Source organism: Ptychodera flava, chromosome 11 (assembly GCF_041260155.1).
Source record: "Ptychodera flava strain L36383 chromosome 11, AS_Pfla_20210202, whole genome shotgun sequence".
Lineage (NCBI taxonomy): Eukaryota > Metazoa > Hemichordata > Enteropneusta > Ptychoderidae > Ptychodera > Ptychodera flava.
In genome coordinates this window covers 20,542,115-20,558,166 of record NC_091938.1, presented here as the reverse complement: position 1 = coordinate 20,558,166, position 16,052 = coordinate 20,542,115, and the positions used below count along the sequence as shown (strand labels likewise).

Genomic DNA, 16,052 nt, shown 5'->3' with positions numbered 1-16,052 from the left:
TAGATGCATACATTCTCAAGAAGAAATAGCACACTGGAAGTTTTCCTTTTTGTTGCTATGGGGTAGAGGTTATAGGGGATTTTGTTTGTTTGTTTATTTTGGCTTTGTTTTTAGTGGGCATGCGTAAAATGCGTAGATCATTCGCAGCAACGCCAATAACAAAACTATCACACTAACAAATTGTACCCTTGCTTTACGTGGGACTTGTTCAAACACAAACATGTAAAATGTAATTAAAAAATCAAAACTATCAAAAACAAACTCTAGAACAACAAGATATGGATTATAGTCTTTATCGAATTATGCTGCTAGACTTTGCGAACTCACTACCCCAACATATGAAACATTGTACTACTGATTTACTTGATTTCAAAACTATAGTGCAATCATGGACGGAGCCTTTGTGCAAATGTAAATTTTGTCGAGATTAACTCTATTTTTGTTAATATTTTTGATGTACTCAGTTTGCTTTTAGAGTCAGTGATACTAGTCTCTGGCTAAATTTTAAAAAAAAGAATTGACAATTGAACGTGCTTGGAGAAAAATGATTGTATGGAGTAGAATTTCAGTGGGCAAGTCGATGTTCTTGTTTTTCTCGGTTTCTTACACTAAGCCAGAAGTAAAAGTTTTATCTAGTCAACGCAAAAGTCAACGTTGAAAATATCACTTTAGCCGGTAACTGAAACGTGACATGTTCGAATTTTCTGGTCGAGTAGATTTTGGGAAACAGAATAAGCGATCGGTGTGGCCTGTCTGTTGACCGCAGATAATTGTTTACGTACGAGAGATATATTCACGCGACAAACAGAGGGTATTGATGACGAAGATCCAGTGTCTCTTTAATCAAAGACAGTTCGGCCTGTGCATGCGTCTTTCCCGAACGCACTTTCAAAGTTCAGCCTCGGTTTGTTTTAGACTGTCTTTCTTGCTCCATCATCCTAGCATTTTCGACCTCTTTGCCGTGTTCCGAGTCGCATCGCTTCGTCCGAAAAAGTTCGAAGTTCAAAGAAATATGACTGGGTGCCACGGTGAATCAGTCTCAATCTAACAATAGTGTAAGAACCGCATGATAGTGGTGTGCCCTTGCACAGTGCTCTAAGGGGTGATAAGGTACATGTCATTTTATCAGGCTTCCCTAAGTAAATCGACGCAATCAGATAATAGGGCAGAGCAGAAATGTTACCGAGGTTCCCAAATCATTTACCAACTTTTAAGCAAAAACACTGCTTGCACCACAGAAAGTAGAGGGAAGACTTACTATGCTTTGCACCAAGAGCAGGTGGGCTTTCCCATTTCATATTACTGTAAACTGGCATTGTTTTCGCAGCATTGGCAGATAATGGCACGTGTGATATCGTAAGGATTTTAACGGTGCGATTTCTTAGGCCCATGCTGGTCCACGGGCAAGATAACTTTGGCTTCAATTTGGAGAAGGAAACTCTTCACAGCAGAAGAGGTTACTAATAATATAATGATCGTTCAGTTCGGGGAGTAACCGAATGATTGTTGGGCGTCCAAACAACTGACGGAGATATAAACAAGCGAAAACAACCGATGAGTTGGTCTTCACCCATCTAAATACATGTCTAGGGGGGGCATGATGTGATGTACACGTCAGATCAAAGAACTTGACAGCACAGACGTTTTGGAGACAGTTTCTCGTCTATCATTGACGTATATGTGTTCCAATCAAGCAAGCCAAGGCAAGTAAACAGACGCTCGTCGGTGATGGCGCTGTCTCGGGCAAAGCGATTGACATAATATGTGAGCTAGAACAGTCTGGTTTCGTTTGTTGTATCTTGGTCTGCGGTGCACTACCTCTGTATGTAACAAATTCATGCTTCAGATGCTTACACTTACCACACACACACACACACACACACAAATTTCATGGGTCCGAGGTGTATGTACGAACTTTGCAGGAGTGTTTAAACACACAGTGGGGACAAGGACTGTGGTTTGACCGAAGGGTGTACGGAGGCAGAAGTGAGCAAATATTCTTCCCAGCTCTTGTCAATAATATTTACTAAAATCATACGAGAATCAAGTAACAACGAAAATGATAAGAACACCATGGATGTAGTCCTCACCATGACAACACTGACCAACAACAGTACTTAGTTTGTCAGGTTCTAAAGGCAGAGAACGCCTCGGGAACATATTTTCAGAATCAAACTTTGGTCACTACTTTAGGATCTACAGTTTTGATTACTCATATTGTCGAAGGTTGTGAATTTTTCATCGAAATTTGATTTTTCGCAGAGAATAGTTTAAAGTTTCCCTGAGCGAATTGTTAGCAGAAGCGAGGGCTCATTTTTGACGTACACAGTATCGTAGATCTGTACAATGAAGTTCTTAGACGGTCGACCTCAGAACTCCCGCTGGTTGAGAAGGGTTGATGTTCAGAGGAGGGCCGCGCTAAATACATGGCGGCAGAATCTGGCAATATAGTCACCTGACCTGAATGACCACTGTTGATTGGGTAACGCGAACAGCTAACATTTATGACTGCCTTTATTTGATGAGAAACCAATACACAGTCGTCGGCAACGGTTGCCGTCACCATAGTAACGTGTCCCAGTTACATGGATGTCATTGGATTCTCAATAATCGAACTATATTCACTCACCCTCACGATGTGCAGAGGAAAATTGATTAAAGTTGTTACTGAAAGCGCTCTACGTTCTAAGCAAACAAGTGACATTTTTTCTCCTTTGGTTTCGAGATTCTATATGCACAATCAGCTGGTGCAACACGTAGCTCAATACTTTGTACTGCACCGGAGAATTATTTCTCTATCCAGAGCTTTCGACAACACTGGTGCAGTACTAAGTGTTTAACTATAAGATTATATAATATAGTATGTCTGCACAGATGAGTCTACATCATTGTACAATTTTTTTCCCTTTGTTGTGAGAATTCATATGTTCAATCAGTTGGTGCAGCATATGTGGTACAGAGTGACGTAAACTTTATCAATAAAGACTGGTACTCATCAATTCCAATGAGTGACAAGGGATTGTCTATAGAAATTAACATACTGGAGTGCGCCGGGTATGTACGGTGTCCGATTGAGACTGTCGTGTCCGCCCAAAACCCGCAGTATGTTGGGACACAACACAAGCTGCTATTTGTGTAGCCAAAGCATTCAAGTTGAAATTTGACACGTTTAGGGAACAATAGGAGAAAAACTAGATTTGTTCGGACGGTGCTCGGTTTGATTTTGACAGTGATTTTCAGGCGATGGATATTGAAATGCGCCGTTATCATACAAAAAAGATATTTTTCTGCTTCTAATCCCATTTTAACGTTAAATATTATACAGTATCAACCTCGATGCTGGCAGCATATGGTGCAGCTTTGCACCTCGCAGTGATAATCGCGACATCTGTTGGAGGTTAGAATACGGCTACCCAGTCTATAATGCCGACATCATGATTATTACGCTGGCGTTGTTTTTGTTTCTTCAAACGGCAATCGTCGATTCACGGCCGAGGAGACCTCACATCGTCTTCATCTTGGCTGACGAGCTCGGTTGGCATGACATCGGTTACCATGGCGGCCGCGTTCAAACGCCAGTGTTGGACAGGTTGGCGATGCAGGGAATCAAACTGGAAAATTACTACGTTCAACCAATGTGTACGCCGACAAGGAGCCAATTAATGTCAGGTCGATATCAGGTATGGGGTTCAACACATAGGGTGTCATAAGAATTGAAATACATCCTGACCGGGACCATAACTGCGCTTTGATCAACGCATCTCCCCGAAGTAAGGGACTGGTCAGTTTCTTCGGCCGTTGGCAGATGGATTCATAGGGGTCACCCTGCAGCTGTTTTTGACTTTCGTGATGGGGGTCAACACGTTTTTAAAATGCCCAATAGGGGGGGGGGGTGTCAGTGTGTTTTTGAATTTCAACACACGGGTTCATACTTGCCTAAAATACAACGTGTACCAACTACGAATTTCATGTCATTCAGTTGCATTTTTCGGCGCGCCCTTCGGGCTCGTACTTTTAATACATCAGACATATATTTTTGGCGCGTAGCTTTAATATATAATTTAATATATCAGACATATATATCAGAGATATCTGGATGTTTGCATATCAGTAGTTTGTTTGTAAGGCATCATACCAGCCACAAATTGCATCATTCAGTCCCAGTTTTCGTCGTGCCCTATTAGGCGCATATCTTTAATATATAATAGAGAGAGAGAGAGAGCGCGCGAGAGAGAGAGAGAGGGAGAGAGAGAGAGAGAGGGGGGGAGGGAGATCTGGATGTTTGCAAATTGAAAGTCTGTTTGCAAAGTGTACTAATCATTATGAAATCTGCAGTTCATATGAAAAGCATGACATATTCCTGATACTTTTCTGCTTTCTCTATGAAAATTCAGTATAAGAAAGCGATATGCACTGATATTTCACAATACATTTGATACAGTGACATATTTTAGAAAGAGGAAAATGAAAATGTATTTTTCGTTCTCATTGATGAAACTATTTTCCTTTATGTCACAGGTTTTCAAGTAAAATGCGTTTTTTATGAGTAAAGTGATCGTCAACAAAAGGCAGTAACTGTTATTGTCATAATTAGCTGTGATTTTATGGTTTCAACGTGAAAAGAAAATGTCTTCTCAGACACTGTGCATGTCAGATTTGGCTACAACTTATCAAAATGACTCCCTATGGCTTTCCAGGAGAAGGAATTGCATGACTGACAACAGTCTAACTACCAAATGAACTTACTATTTACTGACGTTCTCGCTTTGAAATTAGTAATTGACATCCATTATGCACAACAGTTCTGCACATCTGGTCATGCATAGACAGCGTGAAATACATTGATAGCTTATTCAAAATACAGTTTTCAAACTTTAAAATTGACACTTTGAAATTCCTAACTTACAACTGGCATGTCAACAATTTCACCAATCACAGAATGATTGAATGTTTAAAATATACATACATTACATATATTTTGTCGCGGAGAGTCCCCCTGTTTTCAAAAATTGGAATGGGGATCAACCACTTTTAGAAATCTGAAAAAAATCCACCTCGCTCAAATTCGGATAGACGCTTTGACATATCATTGTGAAAGTAATTTATCGTATTTAGGAAAGTTCAAATCGAAATTTCATTGTTGGGTTCTCGCACCACCAAACTTTGGTTCAGGAAAGGGGTTTCAGGTCAAACGCCGCAAGTTAGCAATGCATCTACCAAGGGTGCCAAAGTCACGCATGTCTGCAGCTCTGCTATGGAAACCGCACGTTTAGATGTGAATATAATACGCCATCGAACTACCAGCCGATACTTTGGCAGATCTGAAATAAACGACAGAAATAATCAAAGCATCCATACAATAGTGTCCCTTCAAAGCCCATGGTAACCATAAAAAGCAGTATCAATAGTTATAATGTCAACACTAAATCCAAAAACAGCACTAATACAGATTCGCATATCATAGATATCATATTTCTGAATATCATGACATGCAAGTTGCATGGACGTATTTGGATAGATCGTTTTACGTAACTACAGGTCGATGAATCATAGTCAGTCGAGGGAAAATTTCACTTCTGTCCATTAGGTCACCAAGCATTACCAGGCGACCTTCCCTCGGTTTCCATGGTAACAGTTCTCTACAGACTGGCCTAAGTCGCTTGGATTTCTCGGCAGTAGTGAGTTATCGTGTTCACCCTATGATCTATACAACAGTCTGCCAGAGTACACCGCTTCAATTTTGCAATCATTTCGTCACTATAACGCTAGAGTCGGCTGAAATTTATTCCTTCAATTTACTCTCTTTGGACATTTATATGCCCGCAGACTTGGGCAAGTCGAAGTTCTCTTGTCACGCTGGTCTCTTTAGACAACACCGTCTTAATGTGCAGTGTCGCAGTATGTGAACTCAACAGTCAAGAAAACGCACACAGGTTGATTAAAGGTATACAGTCACCTGTAATCCAAATATGCCCATATATGGTCAAAGGGGTGTTCCTTGGTATTCAAAATGCCCATGTGAGGGCGCTTTTTTCAAAAAGCGGCCACCCGCTTAAAATCTGTGACTGGTTAGATTTTCTCTTTCCATGGTAACTGTGGCAAAATTGAACAGGTGACAGTATACCTTTCATGAGTTGACACAAGACATTGCAACACGATTTGAGGCTCCCAACAAGGCACTGGGACAGGCGGGAAAAATCATCGAACAGCAAATAGTTTTTTTTTAATTTTTTTAGTTCGATATCACGTGACAGTGTTATCACTACACTAGCATTGCATGTGTTAATAACGGACCATTAGATCCTGGGAGGAGAGGTCAAAAAACAAAAAAATTTCAAAGCAAAAAATTAGGGAAATAAATCTTGAGACTAGTTTGCAAATTAAAATAATAAAAATCAGAATGCAAAAAAATGATAAATTTGACAGTTTACTTAGAAAAAAAATAACACATCATGAACAATTTCAAAAATTTACAATCGTAAAAAAAAATATGGTAAACAAATATTCACAATCTGATTGTGACCACCCCACCCCACAACAGCTAATGGTTCTTCCCTTACTGGCAGATTCACACAGGGCTGCAACATTCGGTCATTTTCCCGGATCAACGACTGTGCCTGCCGACTGATGAGGTTACGGTGGCCGACAAGTTGAAGGAAGCCGGTTACTCCACTCACATGGTTGGAAAGTGGCACCTTGGTCACTACACGGAGGCATGTCTGCCAACACAGCGAGGATTTGACTCCTTTTTCGGTATGAAAATGTTAGTTCACGGTGATTCGTCAGGACACAGGGGACCCAGACGTCTGGATTTCGTTGTTGCTTGTATTGTTGTTTATGTTTATGAGTCGTATTGTTGGTGTTGACCAATAAAATTCGACGAACATAACTATTGTGTATTTCAAACGTAATGTAGATGTCCTAAGAAGCACTACAAAGACGCTATCATTATTTGACCCGATGCAACTCTCTCCAAAGTACACACTCCACCTATATGTAATATATATATATATATATATATATATATATTATATATATATATATATATATATATATATATATATATATCATGTATATATCATGTATGTAAGCAAGCAAGCAGGGGCATTGATATACGTATAAGTATACAGACGTTGATCATTATGCACATACATATATGAGTTTATGTTTATCTGTGTGTATCTGTCTACATGTACATGCATAATTATTTACACATACATTTAGTATATGTGTAGATTTATCCATGTATTTGTTTGTTTCATTGATTATTTGTTTGATTGATTGCTCCTATCGAATTAAGGGTTCTATAATTGCGCGGTCGACTACTACACCTATGACAAAGGGAAGTACTACGTGTTTAAAAACAAGACAAGGCTCCACATGAGAGGAAAGGATCTGTGGAGGAACGATCGAGAATTTGAGGCGCCAAAATATCAAGGTAAATACCAAAGCATGGTGTTCGCAGAGGAAGCCCAGGGCGTACTGCGCAACCACGACCCTGATGTGGTGAGTTCTCCCATGGATAAATTCTATTGAATGCTACATATTGATGCGGTATGTATGTATGTATGTATGTATGTATGTATGTATGTATGTATGTATGTATGTATGTATGTATGTATGTATGTATGTTATGTCCATGTGTGCGTGCGTATGTGTCTATGTATGTTAGCGTGCGTTATTTTTCTTTTGCATTATATATCAATGAAACAGATTTTCCAATGCGATATCGAAACACCTACCAACGAAGCAGATCATTCCGAACATGTGTGCCAATCCTCCTGAATATGACTTTTTTTTCAGCCACTCTTTTTGTATCTTGCATTCGGAGCCGTCCACATTCCTCTGCAAGTTCCTAAAAAATACGAGGACATTTATCGCGATGTCAAAGATGACAGCCGGCGCATCCTGCTGGCCATGGCAACCTGTATGGACGAGGCTATAGGAAACATAACGCGTACTCTGAAAGATACCGGCATATGGAACAATACTATATTTATTTTTTCGACAGGTATGAGCACTAAGGATGATAGCTTCAATCGGATTAAACACACGTGGATACTTTGGCTTTTATGGGAGAGAAAACAGGAGATGTTTTGTTAGTGATCGTGTAAAGTCATAAATTTCACACAACTGCCATGTGTCTTTTTCACCATGAATTTGAACTACGATTAATCATATTTGAATGTATATGACACTGTAAATAGGCAAGTAGAGGTTTTGAGGGCAATTATCATCTTCTTAGTTGCCATGACATTCCTCTTTCACAGATAACGGTGCAGCGACGGCGTTCGGTGGTTCTAGTTGGCCACTAAAGGGCGGGAAGACGTCACTTTTTGAGGGTGGAATCCGCGCGGTTGGTTTCATTAACAGTCCTTTGTTCCCATCCCGATTGTGGGGCACGGTTAACAGACAGTTAATCCATGTCAGTGATTGGTTTCCAACTCTTGTTCGCATTGCTGGTGGTCAGCTTCGTGGGACAAAGCCGCTTGATGGCTACGACCAGTGGGACACCATTATGTGAGTATCTCGGGTAGTGAACTTCTAAAATTGGTCGTTGGTGGCGCTCAAGTACATCCACTATGTAGCAGCGACACATGTGTTCAAGCTTGGTCGCTGCCTTGGCTATGCAATGTTTGTGTTTGCTTGTTTGTCTGCTTTTATTTTCGTCCCTAAATGAAGACGCAACGTCGAAAAACTGGAGACAGTACACATAAAGTTTAAAAGAGCTTGCTTGTTCGATAAAATGTGCCTCTCGCTTTCTGTTATTGCAGTTTTAAGTCTACCGTATTTGTGGAATATAACTTTTAATACGCAATGCATCAAATTATTTGTATCTAGTCATCGACCAACACTATCAACAGCACAGCAAAAGAAAATATTCACAAGTACGGATCAATAGATATCATACTAAATAGTTGTGCTACTTTGAGTGTAGTCAGGGCCTCGATTATACTGTCACACGTCACATCTCACTCACAGACAAGGCACTCCGTCGCCAAGAAGGGAGATCCTGATTAATATCGATCCCATGATACCTTGCGAAGGATGTGCACAACAGAGCCCCTGGGACCACAAGGAGTTCGATGTTCGAGTGCACGCCGGGATTATTGCCGGGGATTGGAAATTGGTAACGGGCAATCCAAGTGAGTTTCCTAATCATTTTCTGTCTTTGATTTCGTTACCTGACACATTTGTGAGGAGCCCGTTCCTGCGATTCTTAGTAAGTCAGTACGCCAACAAGCTCCAGATAAATTGCCATAGCGGATGCGCCGGTTCAAATAAAAGGGACAATGCTTGCGGTAATACTGCTGTCATTATGAGCGGGTATAGTTACTATACAAACATTCCACCTGAATTTTTTTCAGCCTGTACTTGTCCAGTGACAGAAAGGCGTCGTCCGGAGTTGGTGCCTTCACCTGTTTCTGTTGCCGCCCTTTGACATCATTATTTTGAAATTTTAACTTAGTGTAGAATGCATTGATGGAATAAGAAAGTGAATTTGATGAAATTGAAGACAAATATGTATATAGATTTCTAGTCAGTCGTATTTCACAACCTGCCAGTACTTTTAGCTGGCGACACGAGTTTGGATAAATCGTCGATTGGAAGACATTTGGACTTTAGCTCATAGAGTTACAAATGAGCCTGAGCGTTTCATTGGAAATTCTCACATAAGAAATTGTGTCTTTGAAAAATGAAGAGATAATGCGTTTTGCAGGTTTTGGAATGTAAAAGACACGACTTGTCATCGCTATTTTGACTGTATCGTCGCCAAAGAAGTATGGGGAATTGTAGTTTCATTGTATGGAATTACACGAGTCTCAATTGCGAAACTTGGAGCTAGAATTACGGATTAGATAGTGTTAGTTGTCACGTCTTCAAGTGTATATGTTGCTTGAACAACTTATAATGTAAATTTCCCATAGGAGATAATAAAAAAGGTGTCATGCATGGAAAGGAAACGTTCCACCAGGAATTATAGATATTCACAAGGAATTCAAAACCCTTCTTAGTACACATATGGCAAATATTAATTTTTTTGTGAAGTCTTCCAACTAGAGCCTCTTGTAATGGAGTATGCGCCTTGAAAGTGAAATACTTTAAGTTTCGTTCAAACTTTCCTCAAGGAATCTTTCAATCATTCTCTTTCAAAATCAGGAATACAAATAGGGGGTCACCGTGCAAATTTTAGTACTAGAGAAACATATTACCCAACTAGATATTTACCGATATTTTAAATAAATTCAAAATGGCCGCGATCCATGTATAACTCTGTGTAGAGATATAAAATTTTCGTTTTTCGAAAAAGATAAGACGGTGAAATACAACCCTTTTCAGAATTAGAGCGCGAAGCCACTGCAGTGAACTGCAATAAAACTGCTCACACTAATTAGTTTCAGCTGTAGCCAGCTGGTAAAGTCGACAACATTGTATGTCCCATGCAGACAGTTTGTCCGGGGAAGTTGAAATAAAAAAGATTTGTACATGGACCAGCGCATGGTAATGTTACATTGTATCTTAATCTTGAACACAGGGTGCCAATCGTAAACTCTCATTTACAACTCGAGCCTCAGACAGCTAGTTTTGCCTTTGTACAAGCAGACTTTTTGGTCTTTATCAAGTAGCCTTGTTCAACATCAAAGTGGCCACGGCTACAGCTGAAACTAATTAGTGTAAGCAGTTTTATTGCAGTACACTGCAGTGGCTTCGCGCTCTAATTCTGAAAAGGGTTGTATTTTCTTACATCAGCTTTAAAATAAGCCCCCAGGGGTAAATCAGAAAAGAACTATAAAAGTTTGAGAGTGACATTGTCTGTCCCCAAGGCGCATTCTACCTTAATGCATAGATGATTGGGACATAAATAGGGATTTTGCAGACTATTTCCCAACCACATTGTTATAAAACGGATAAAGAAGATGTTTTGACCGTTTTTTACTTTCTACGCTCAGAGTTAATGTAGAGTATACCCTTGAATCACAGAAAGTGGATCTTTGAACGAGACTCGGAGTTGTAACAATGCCTGCCGGGATTAAAGGTATACTGTTACCTGTTCCAATTTTGCCAAAGATACCATGGAAAGAGAACCAATCACAGATTTTAAGCGGATGGCCGCTTTTTAGAAACAGCGTCCTCACATGGGCATTTTGAATAGCAAGGAACGCCCCTTTGACCATATATGGGCATATTTAGATTACAGGTGACTGTATACCTTTAACCTTTACTGATGCAAATTGTTTTTTCCACAGATCACAATTACTGGGTAGCGCCGCCAGAGACACCGGGCCTGAAGAACATCTATCCCCATGAACCCGGTAAAATGTTATGGTTGTACAACATCGCCTCGGATCCGAACGAGGAGAACGATCTTTCCGAGGACTTCCCCGGAATCGTCGACGCATTGCTTGACAGGCTTGCCCAGTACAACGAAACTGCCGTGCCAGTCATGTACCCGGATGGTGACCCCAACGCTGACCCTGACAGGCGGGGAGGAAGTTGGGGACCATGGGTTTAGCAGCGGTCTGTTACTAGAGAGAAGCTTGATTTCGGATTGGCATAATGGATATTACAGTATCGTCGAGTGATAAAAGTAGAAATTTACGATTCAAATGCATAATTTGCATAGTTGAATGGCGGAAGCTATTCACATCTCATATTTGTATCAAATATCGTATTTTCTTTACCGAATCGTGTGACTTAACATCAAACATTTGTGATAATTTGGAAAAAAAACTATGAATAAACCTCACTATGCCATATCACGGTAACACTACCCCATAGGCTAGAGTAACCATGGCAATACTGATAGAAACCGACAACTACTAGTATTACTTGCATCAGCTACAGGGTTATGGTCTCTTTTACACTTGCTCTCGGAAGGGAAAATTTGTTTATGTGCTCAAGAAATTTGCACGGTAACCCTCATTTTTATTCATGAATAAGAACCTTAAAATTTTAGAGAAAGATAGTTTCTTAATCATTTATTGTATGGTTTCACAAACAACAAAAAACGAATGCTCTAGGTCGCATAACGTCAGCAGTTTGTCCTGTAAATGTGAAATGTGTATTGGCAACTGAACGTAGTGGATCAGACATTGGATATGATCGAATGAAAAACATTTTTGTTGGATTTTCATGAATTTAAAATTCAAGGGGGTTCAATGGAGAGACGAAAGCGGGCCAATTACACATATGAAGCACCATACGACTTACCTACAACATACTATAAAGTAAATATAAACCAAATACATGGGTGTTTTCAACGGTAGTTCTCTTTTTTGAGGATGTGGTGGCCCTGAAAAGGGCCGTTTGGTATGTGTATGCAAAGCATACGATTTACTTGGATTTGGACTGGGTCTTCTTAGGCAAGAGTACAGCCTGGATGTTTGGCAATACACCACCCTGGGCGATGGTCAGACCACCGAGAAGTCTGTTCAATTCTTCGTCGTTGCGGACAGCCAACTGTAAATGGCGAGGAATGATTCGAGTTTTCTTGTTGTCACGGGCTGCGTTGCCTGCCAACTCCAGGATTTCGGCGGCCAAGTACTCGAGGACTGCAGCCAAGTAGACTGGAGCACCAGCACCCACACGCTGGGCGTAGTTACCCTTTCGCAAGAAACGGTGCACACGACCAACGGGGAACTGCAGACCAGCACGGCTGGATCTGCTCTTGGCCTTACCCTTTGCTTTGCCTCCTTTACCACGTCCGGACATTTTGCAACGATTAGAACCGAATCTTAAAATAAGACTGCGATTAAACACGAGACAAATTTATACCAAAGCAGGCAGAATACTGAACGGAGCTTAACCAATCAAATAGGTCGCCGCTAATTATTCAATTATGGAAACGCATCAATGCAGGCTATCGAAGCGCTAACGACTTTTACATATGCAAAGATTATTCAGACACTAAACTGCTTTCTCGTTAGTTCGCTTCGTTTCCCACCAAACAAGAACGATTCTTCAATTTGCATTTGGTTGATTATAAATCAGTTTCATTTCTGGGTGAGTGTCATTCTGCTGTTCCCTAGCAAAGTCGATCATACACAATCATGCCTCCAAAGACTAGTGGTAAAGCTGCCAAGAAAGCCGGTGTTAGGGACTGGTCAGTTTCTTCAGCCTGGGGGGGCCGGTGGATTCATGGGGGGGTCACCCTGTTTTTGACTTTGGTGATAGGGGGGTCACCATGTTTTTGAAATGCCCAATAGGGGGGGTCAGTGTGTTTTTGAATTTTGACACCGGCTCATCATTGCCTAAAATGCTAGTGTCAGCCACAAAATTTCATCATTCAGTTGTATTTTTCGTCGCGCCCTTCGGGCGCGTAACTTTATTAATCAGTCATATTTTTCAGCACGCCTAACTTTAACATATCAAGCATACATACATCAGAGATATATGTATGTTCAATATTTTTCAGCGTGCTCTTCAAGCTCAATACTTTAATATATCAGACATTTTTCAGCATGCCCTTCAGGTGCATGACTTTAATATACAAGGCATATATATCAGAGATATCAGGATGTTTCATATTTTCGGCGCGCCCTTCGGGCGCCATACTTTAATAAATCAGAGATATCTTTATGCTTGCTAAGTGAAAGTGTACCATTATGAAATCTGCATTTCATATGAAAAGGATGACAAATTCCTGATACTTTTCTGTTCTCTCTATGAGAATTCAGTATGAGAAAGCAACATGCATAAATATTTCATAATATATATTTGATACAGTGACTTATTTTAGAGATAGAAAAATGACAAGATATCTTTCCTTCTCATTGATGCAATTATTTTCCTTTGTTTCACAGGTTTTCTGTAGAAAGATGCTTTTTATGAACAAAATAACAGTCAAAAAAAGCAGTTTTTGTCATTATTAGCTGTGCTTTTATGGTTTCAATGTTACAAGAAAAGGTCCTCTCAGACACTGTACACATCAAATTTGGCTAAAAAAGCTCTCTATGGCTCCTCAGGAGATTTAATTGGATGGTTGGCAAGTTTTAACACCCATCAAAGTTTTTGATTCACTGCTTTTTCCTCTTTGATATTAATGATTGACATCCATTTCTGTACAACAGTTCAGGACATCTGGTTAAGCATAGAAAGTGTGATATATTCACAGTTCACAGCTCATTCAAAATACAGCTCATTCAAAATGTACTGTATTCAGACTTTAAGTTGACACTTTGAAATTCCTATCTTACAACTGACATGTCAACAATGTCATTAAAACATAGAATGACTATATAAAATAATATATGTAAAATGTAAAATATAATATATATATTATATATATATATATATATATATATATATATATATATATATATATATATATATATATATATATATATGTGTGTGTAGATGAAAGTCCGGAGCTGGACCTATAGCTCTAGTTCAACTATTGAGCACTCTACCAGTCCGATGAAGACATCAATCTACGTCCTGCTCGTATATATATATATATATATATAGTGTATATATATATATATATATATATATATATATATATATATATATATATATATATATATATATATATATATATATATATATATATATATATTATATATGTCCACCTTTTGTTTTACCTATGTTGCGCTCCGGGGGGGGGGGTCACCCTGTTTTCGAAATTTGGAATAGGGGGGTCACCCTGTTTTCAAAATTTGGAATAGGGGGGGTCAGCCACTTTTTGACGTCAGCAAAAAATAATCCACCGCCCCCCCCCCAGCCGAAGAAACTGACCAGTCCCTTAGCAAAGCTGCACGCACTGGAGACAAGAAGAGAAAGAGACGAAGGAAGGAAAGCTATGGTATCTACATCTACAAAGTGTTGAAACAGGTCCACCCCGATACTGGCGTCTCCTCCAAAGCCATGTCAATCATGAACAGCTTTGTCAACGATATCTTCGAGCGTATCGCCGCAGAAGCTTCCCGCTTAGCCCACTACAACAAGCGTTCCACCATCACCAGCAGAGAGATCCAGACCGCTGTCCGTCTCTTGCTGCCCGGTGAGCTTGCCAAGCACGCCGTCAGTGAGGGCACTAAAGCCGTCACCAAATACACCAGCTCCAAGTAAATCGTATGCCTTGCATACACACACCAAACGGCCCTTTTCAGGGCCACCACATCCTCAAAAAGAGAACTACCGTACAACCACGCAAAACAATTCTAATCACACCTTTCCACTCAATCTCGGTGTTGTTTTATCATAACGACCATTTCATATTCCATATTGTTCTCATTCAATATACTCTCTTAAAAATTTGCATTCCAAAGTAAACATCACAGTATTAAAGTGGTAATGTCTCCTTCCTCACATACAACTAATTACACAGAGCATGTTAAAAAAATGTTGAGTAGAAACTCAATAAATCAGGTATTGAGTACCAATAATATAATTGTTCCACATCATCCTATACTAAAAATGTTGTTATAATAATGCTAGTAATTTCAATTCACTTAAATCTTCAAGACGTTTGCCTTGATGCCGCATAACTTTTGATCAGCAAGGCGTGTTTCTCAGTTTTTCCTTGGTGACATATATAGTGACTAAGACAACGGTCAACAACTTTCGAGGCAAAAGCTCTCAAGGGTAGGCATTGACTACGAAAGGCTGATTCAAATATAGCTTAGGTACTGAAGTGAACTTTTAAATGTTACCACGATCCATAACAAACAAATTTGTAGAATTTCTGAATGAATATCTTGGGTTAGAAGTGTCGTCGCCATTTCGAAAGACGCATCCATACTTTGATACTTTTGATCTTAAAATCGATCGCCTTTTTTACGAAAAGAAAATTAATATTCAGTAAGTTTCAAACATCAATCGAGCAATTCATTATATTACAAGTCGAAGTTGATACTTTCGTCAATTATCAAAAGCACAGTTAGCTGGAAGATGCGTCGATCGAGCAGTAAGGTGCGGAATTGTGTTTTATCGTTTTTAGAAAGTTTAGCTAGAACTTTAGAAAGCTAAATTAGAATTGTCTAAGTCTCAATCTAAAATCCGGCTAAATAAGAAAGTTTAGAAAGTTATTTAGATCGGGGAAAATATCG

General features: G+C 39.6%; 3 protein-coding genes across 3 annotated transcripts; 2 read left to right on the top strand and 1 right to left on the bottom strand.

The window, feature by feature from the left end:
• Nucleotides 1-3,101: 3,101 nt before the first annotated feature.
• LOC139143774 (arylsulfatase B-like) lies at nucleotides 3,102-12,243 on the top strand. Its single transcript, XM_070714323.1, has 7 exons — nucleotides 3,102-3,680; nucleotides 6,567-6,753; nucleotides 7,301-7,506; nucleotides 7,804-8,011; nucleotides 8,271-8,520; nucleotides 8,983-9,146; nucleotides 11,250-12,243. Exons 1-7 carry the CDS (start codon nucleotides 3,435-3,437, stop codon nucleotides 11,513-11,515), a joined length of 1,527 nt encoding a protein of 508 aa, XP_070570424.1. The 5' UTR covers nucleotides 3,102-3,434; the 3' UTR covers nucleotides 11,516-12,243.
• A 16-nt stretch (nucleotides 12,244-12,259) lies between these two features.
• On the bottom strand, nucleotides 12,260-12,740 carry LOC139143775 (late histone H2A.3, gonadal-like). Its single transcript, XM_070714324.1, has one exon. The coding sequence runs from the start codon at nucleotides 12,712-12,714 to the stop codon at nucleotides 12,337-12,339; it is 378 nt and encodes a 125-aa protein (XP_070570425.1). The 5' UTR covers nucleotides 12,715-12,740; the 3' UTR covers nucleotides 12,260-12,336.
• A 312-nt stretch (nucleotides 12,741-13,052) lies between these two features.
• Nucleotides 13,053-15,072, top strand: LOC139144401 (histone H2B, gonadal-like). Its single transcript, XM_070715103.1, has 2 exons — nucleotides 13,053-13,092; nucleotides 14,726-15,072. The coding sequence occupies exons 1-2, from the start codon at nucleotides 13,053-13,055 to the stop codon at nucleotides 15,070-15,072; spliced, it is 387 nt and encodes a 128-aa protein (XP_070571204.1).
• Nucleotides 15,073-16,052: the final 980 nt, after the last annotated feature.

Bases quoted from the DNA above. Each gene is read 5' to 3' on its own strand.
- LOC139143775 (XM_070714324.1), bottom strand. From the start codon at position 12,714: ATGTCCGGACGTGGTAAAGGAGGCAAAGCAAAGGGTAAGGCCAAGAGC.
- LOC139143774 (XM_070714323.1), top strand. From the start codon at position 3,435: ATGATTATTACGCTGGCGTTGTTTTTGTTTCTTCAAACGGCAATCGTC. The intron at 8,521-8,982 runs GTGAGTATCTCG...TCTCACTCACAG, and splicing joins GACCAGTGGGACACCATTAT to ACAAGGCACTCCGTCGCCAA. The intron at 9,147-11,249 runs GTGAGTTTCCTA...TTTTTTCCACAG, and splicing joins ATTGGTAACGGGCAATCCAA to ATCACAATTACTGGGTAGCG.
- LOC139144401 (XM_070715103.1), top strand. From the start codon at position 13,053: ATGCCTCCAAAGACTAGTGGTAAAGCTGCCAAGAAAGCCG. The intron at 13,093-14,725 runs GTGTTAGGGACT...CCCCCCCCCCAG, and splicing joins TAAAGCTGCCAAGAAAGCCG to CCGAAGAAACTGACCAGTCC.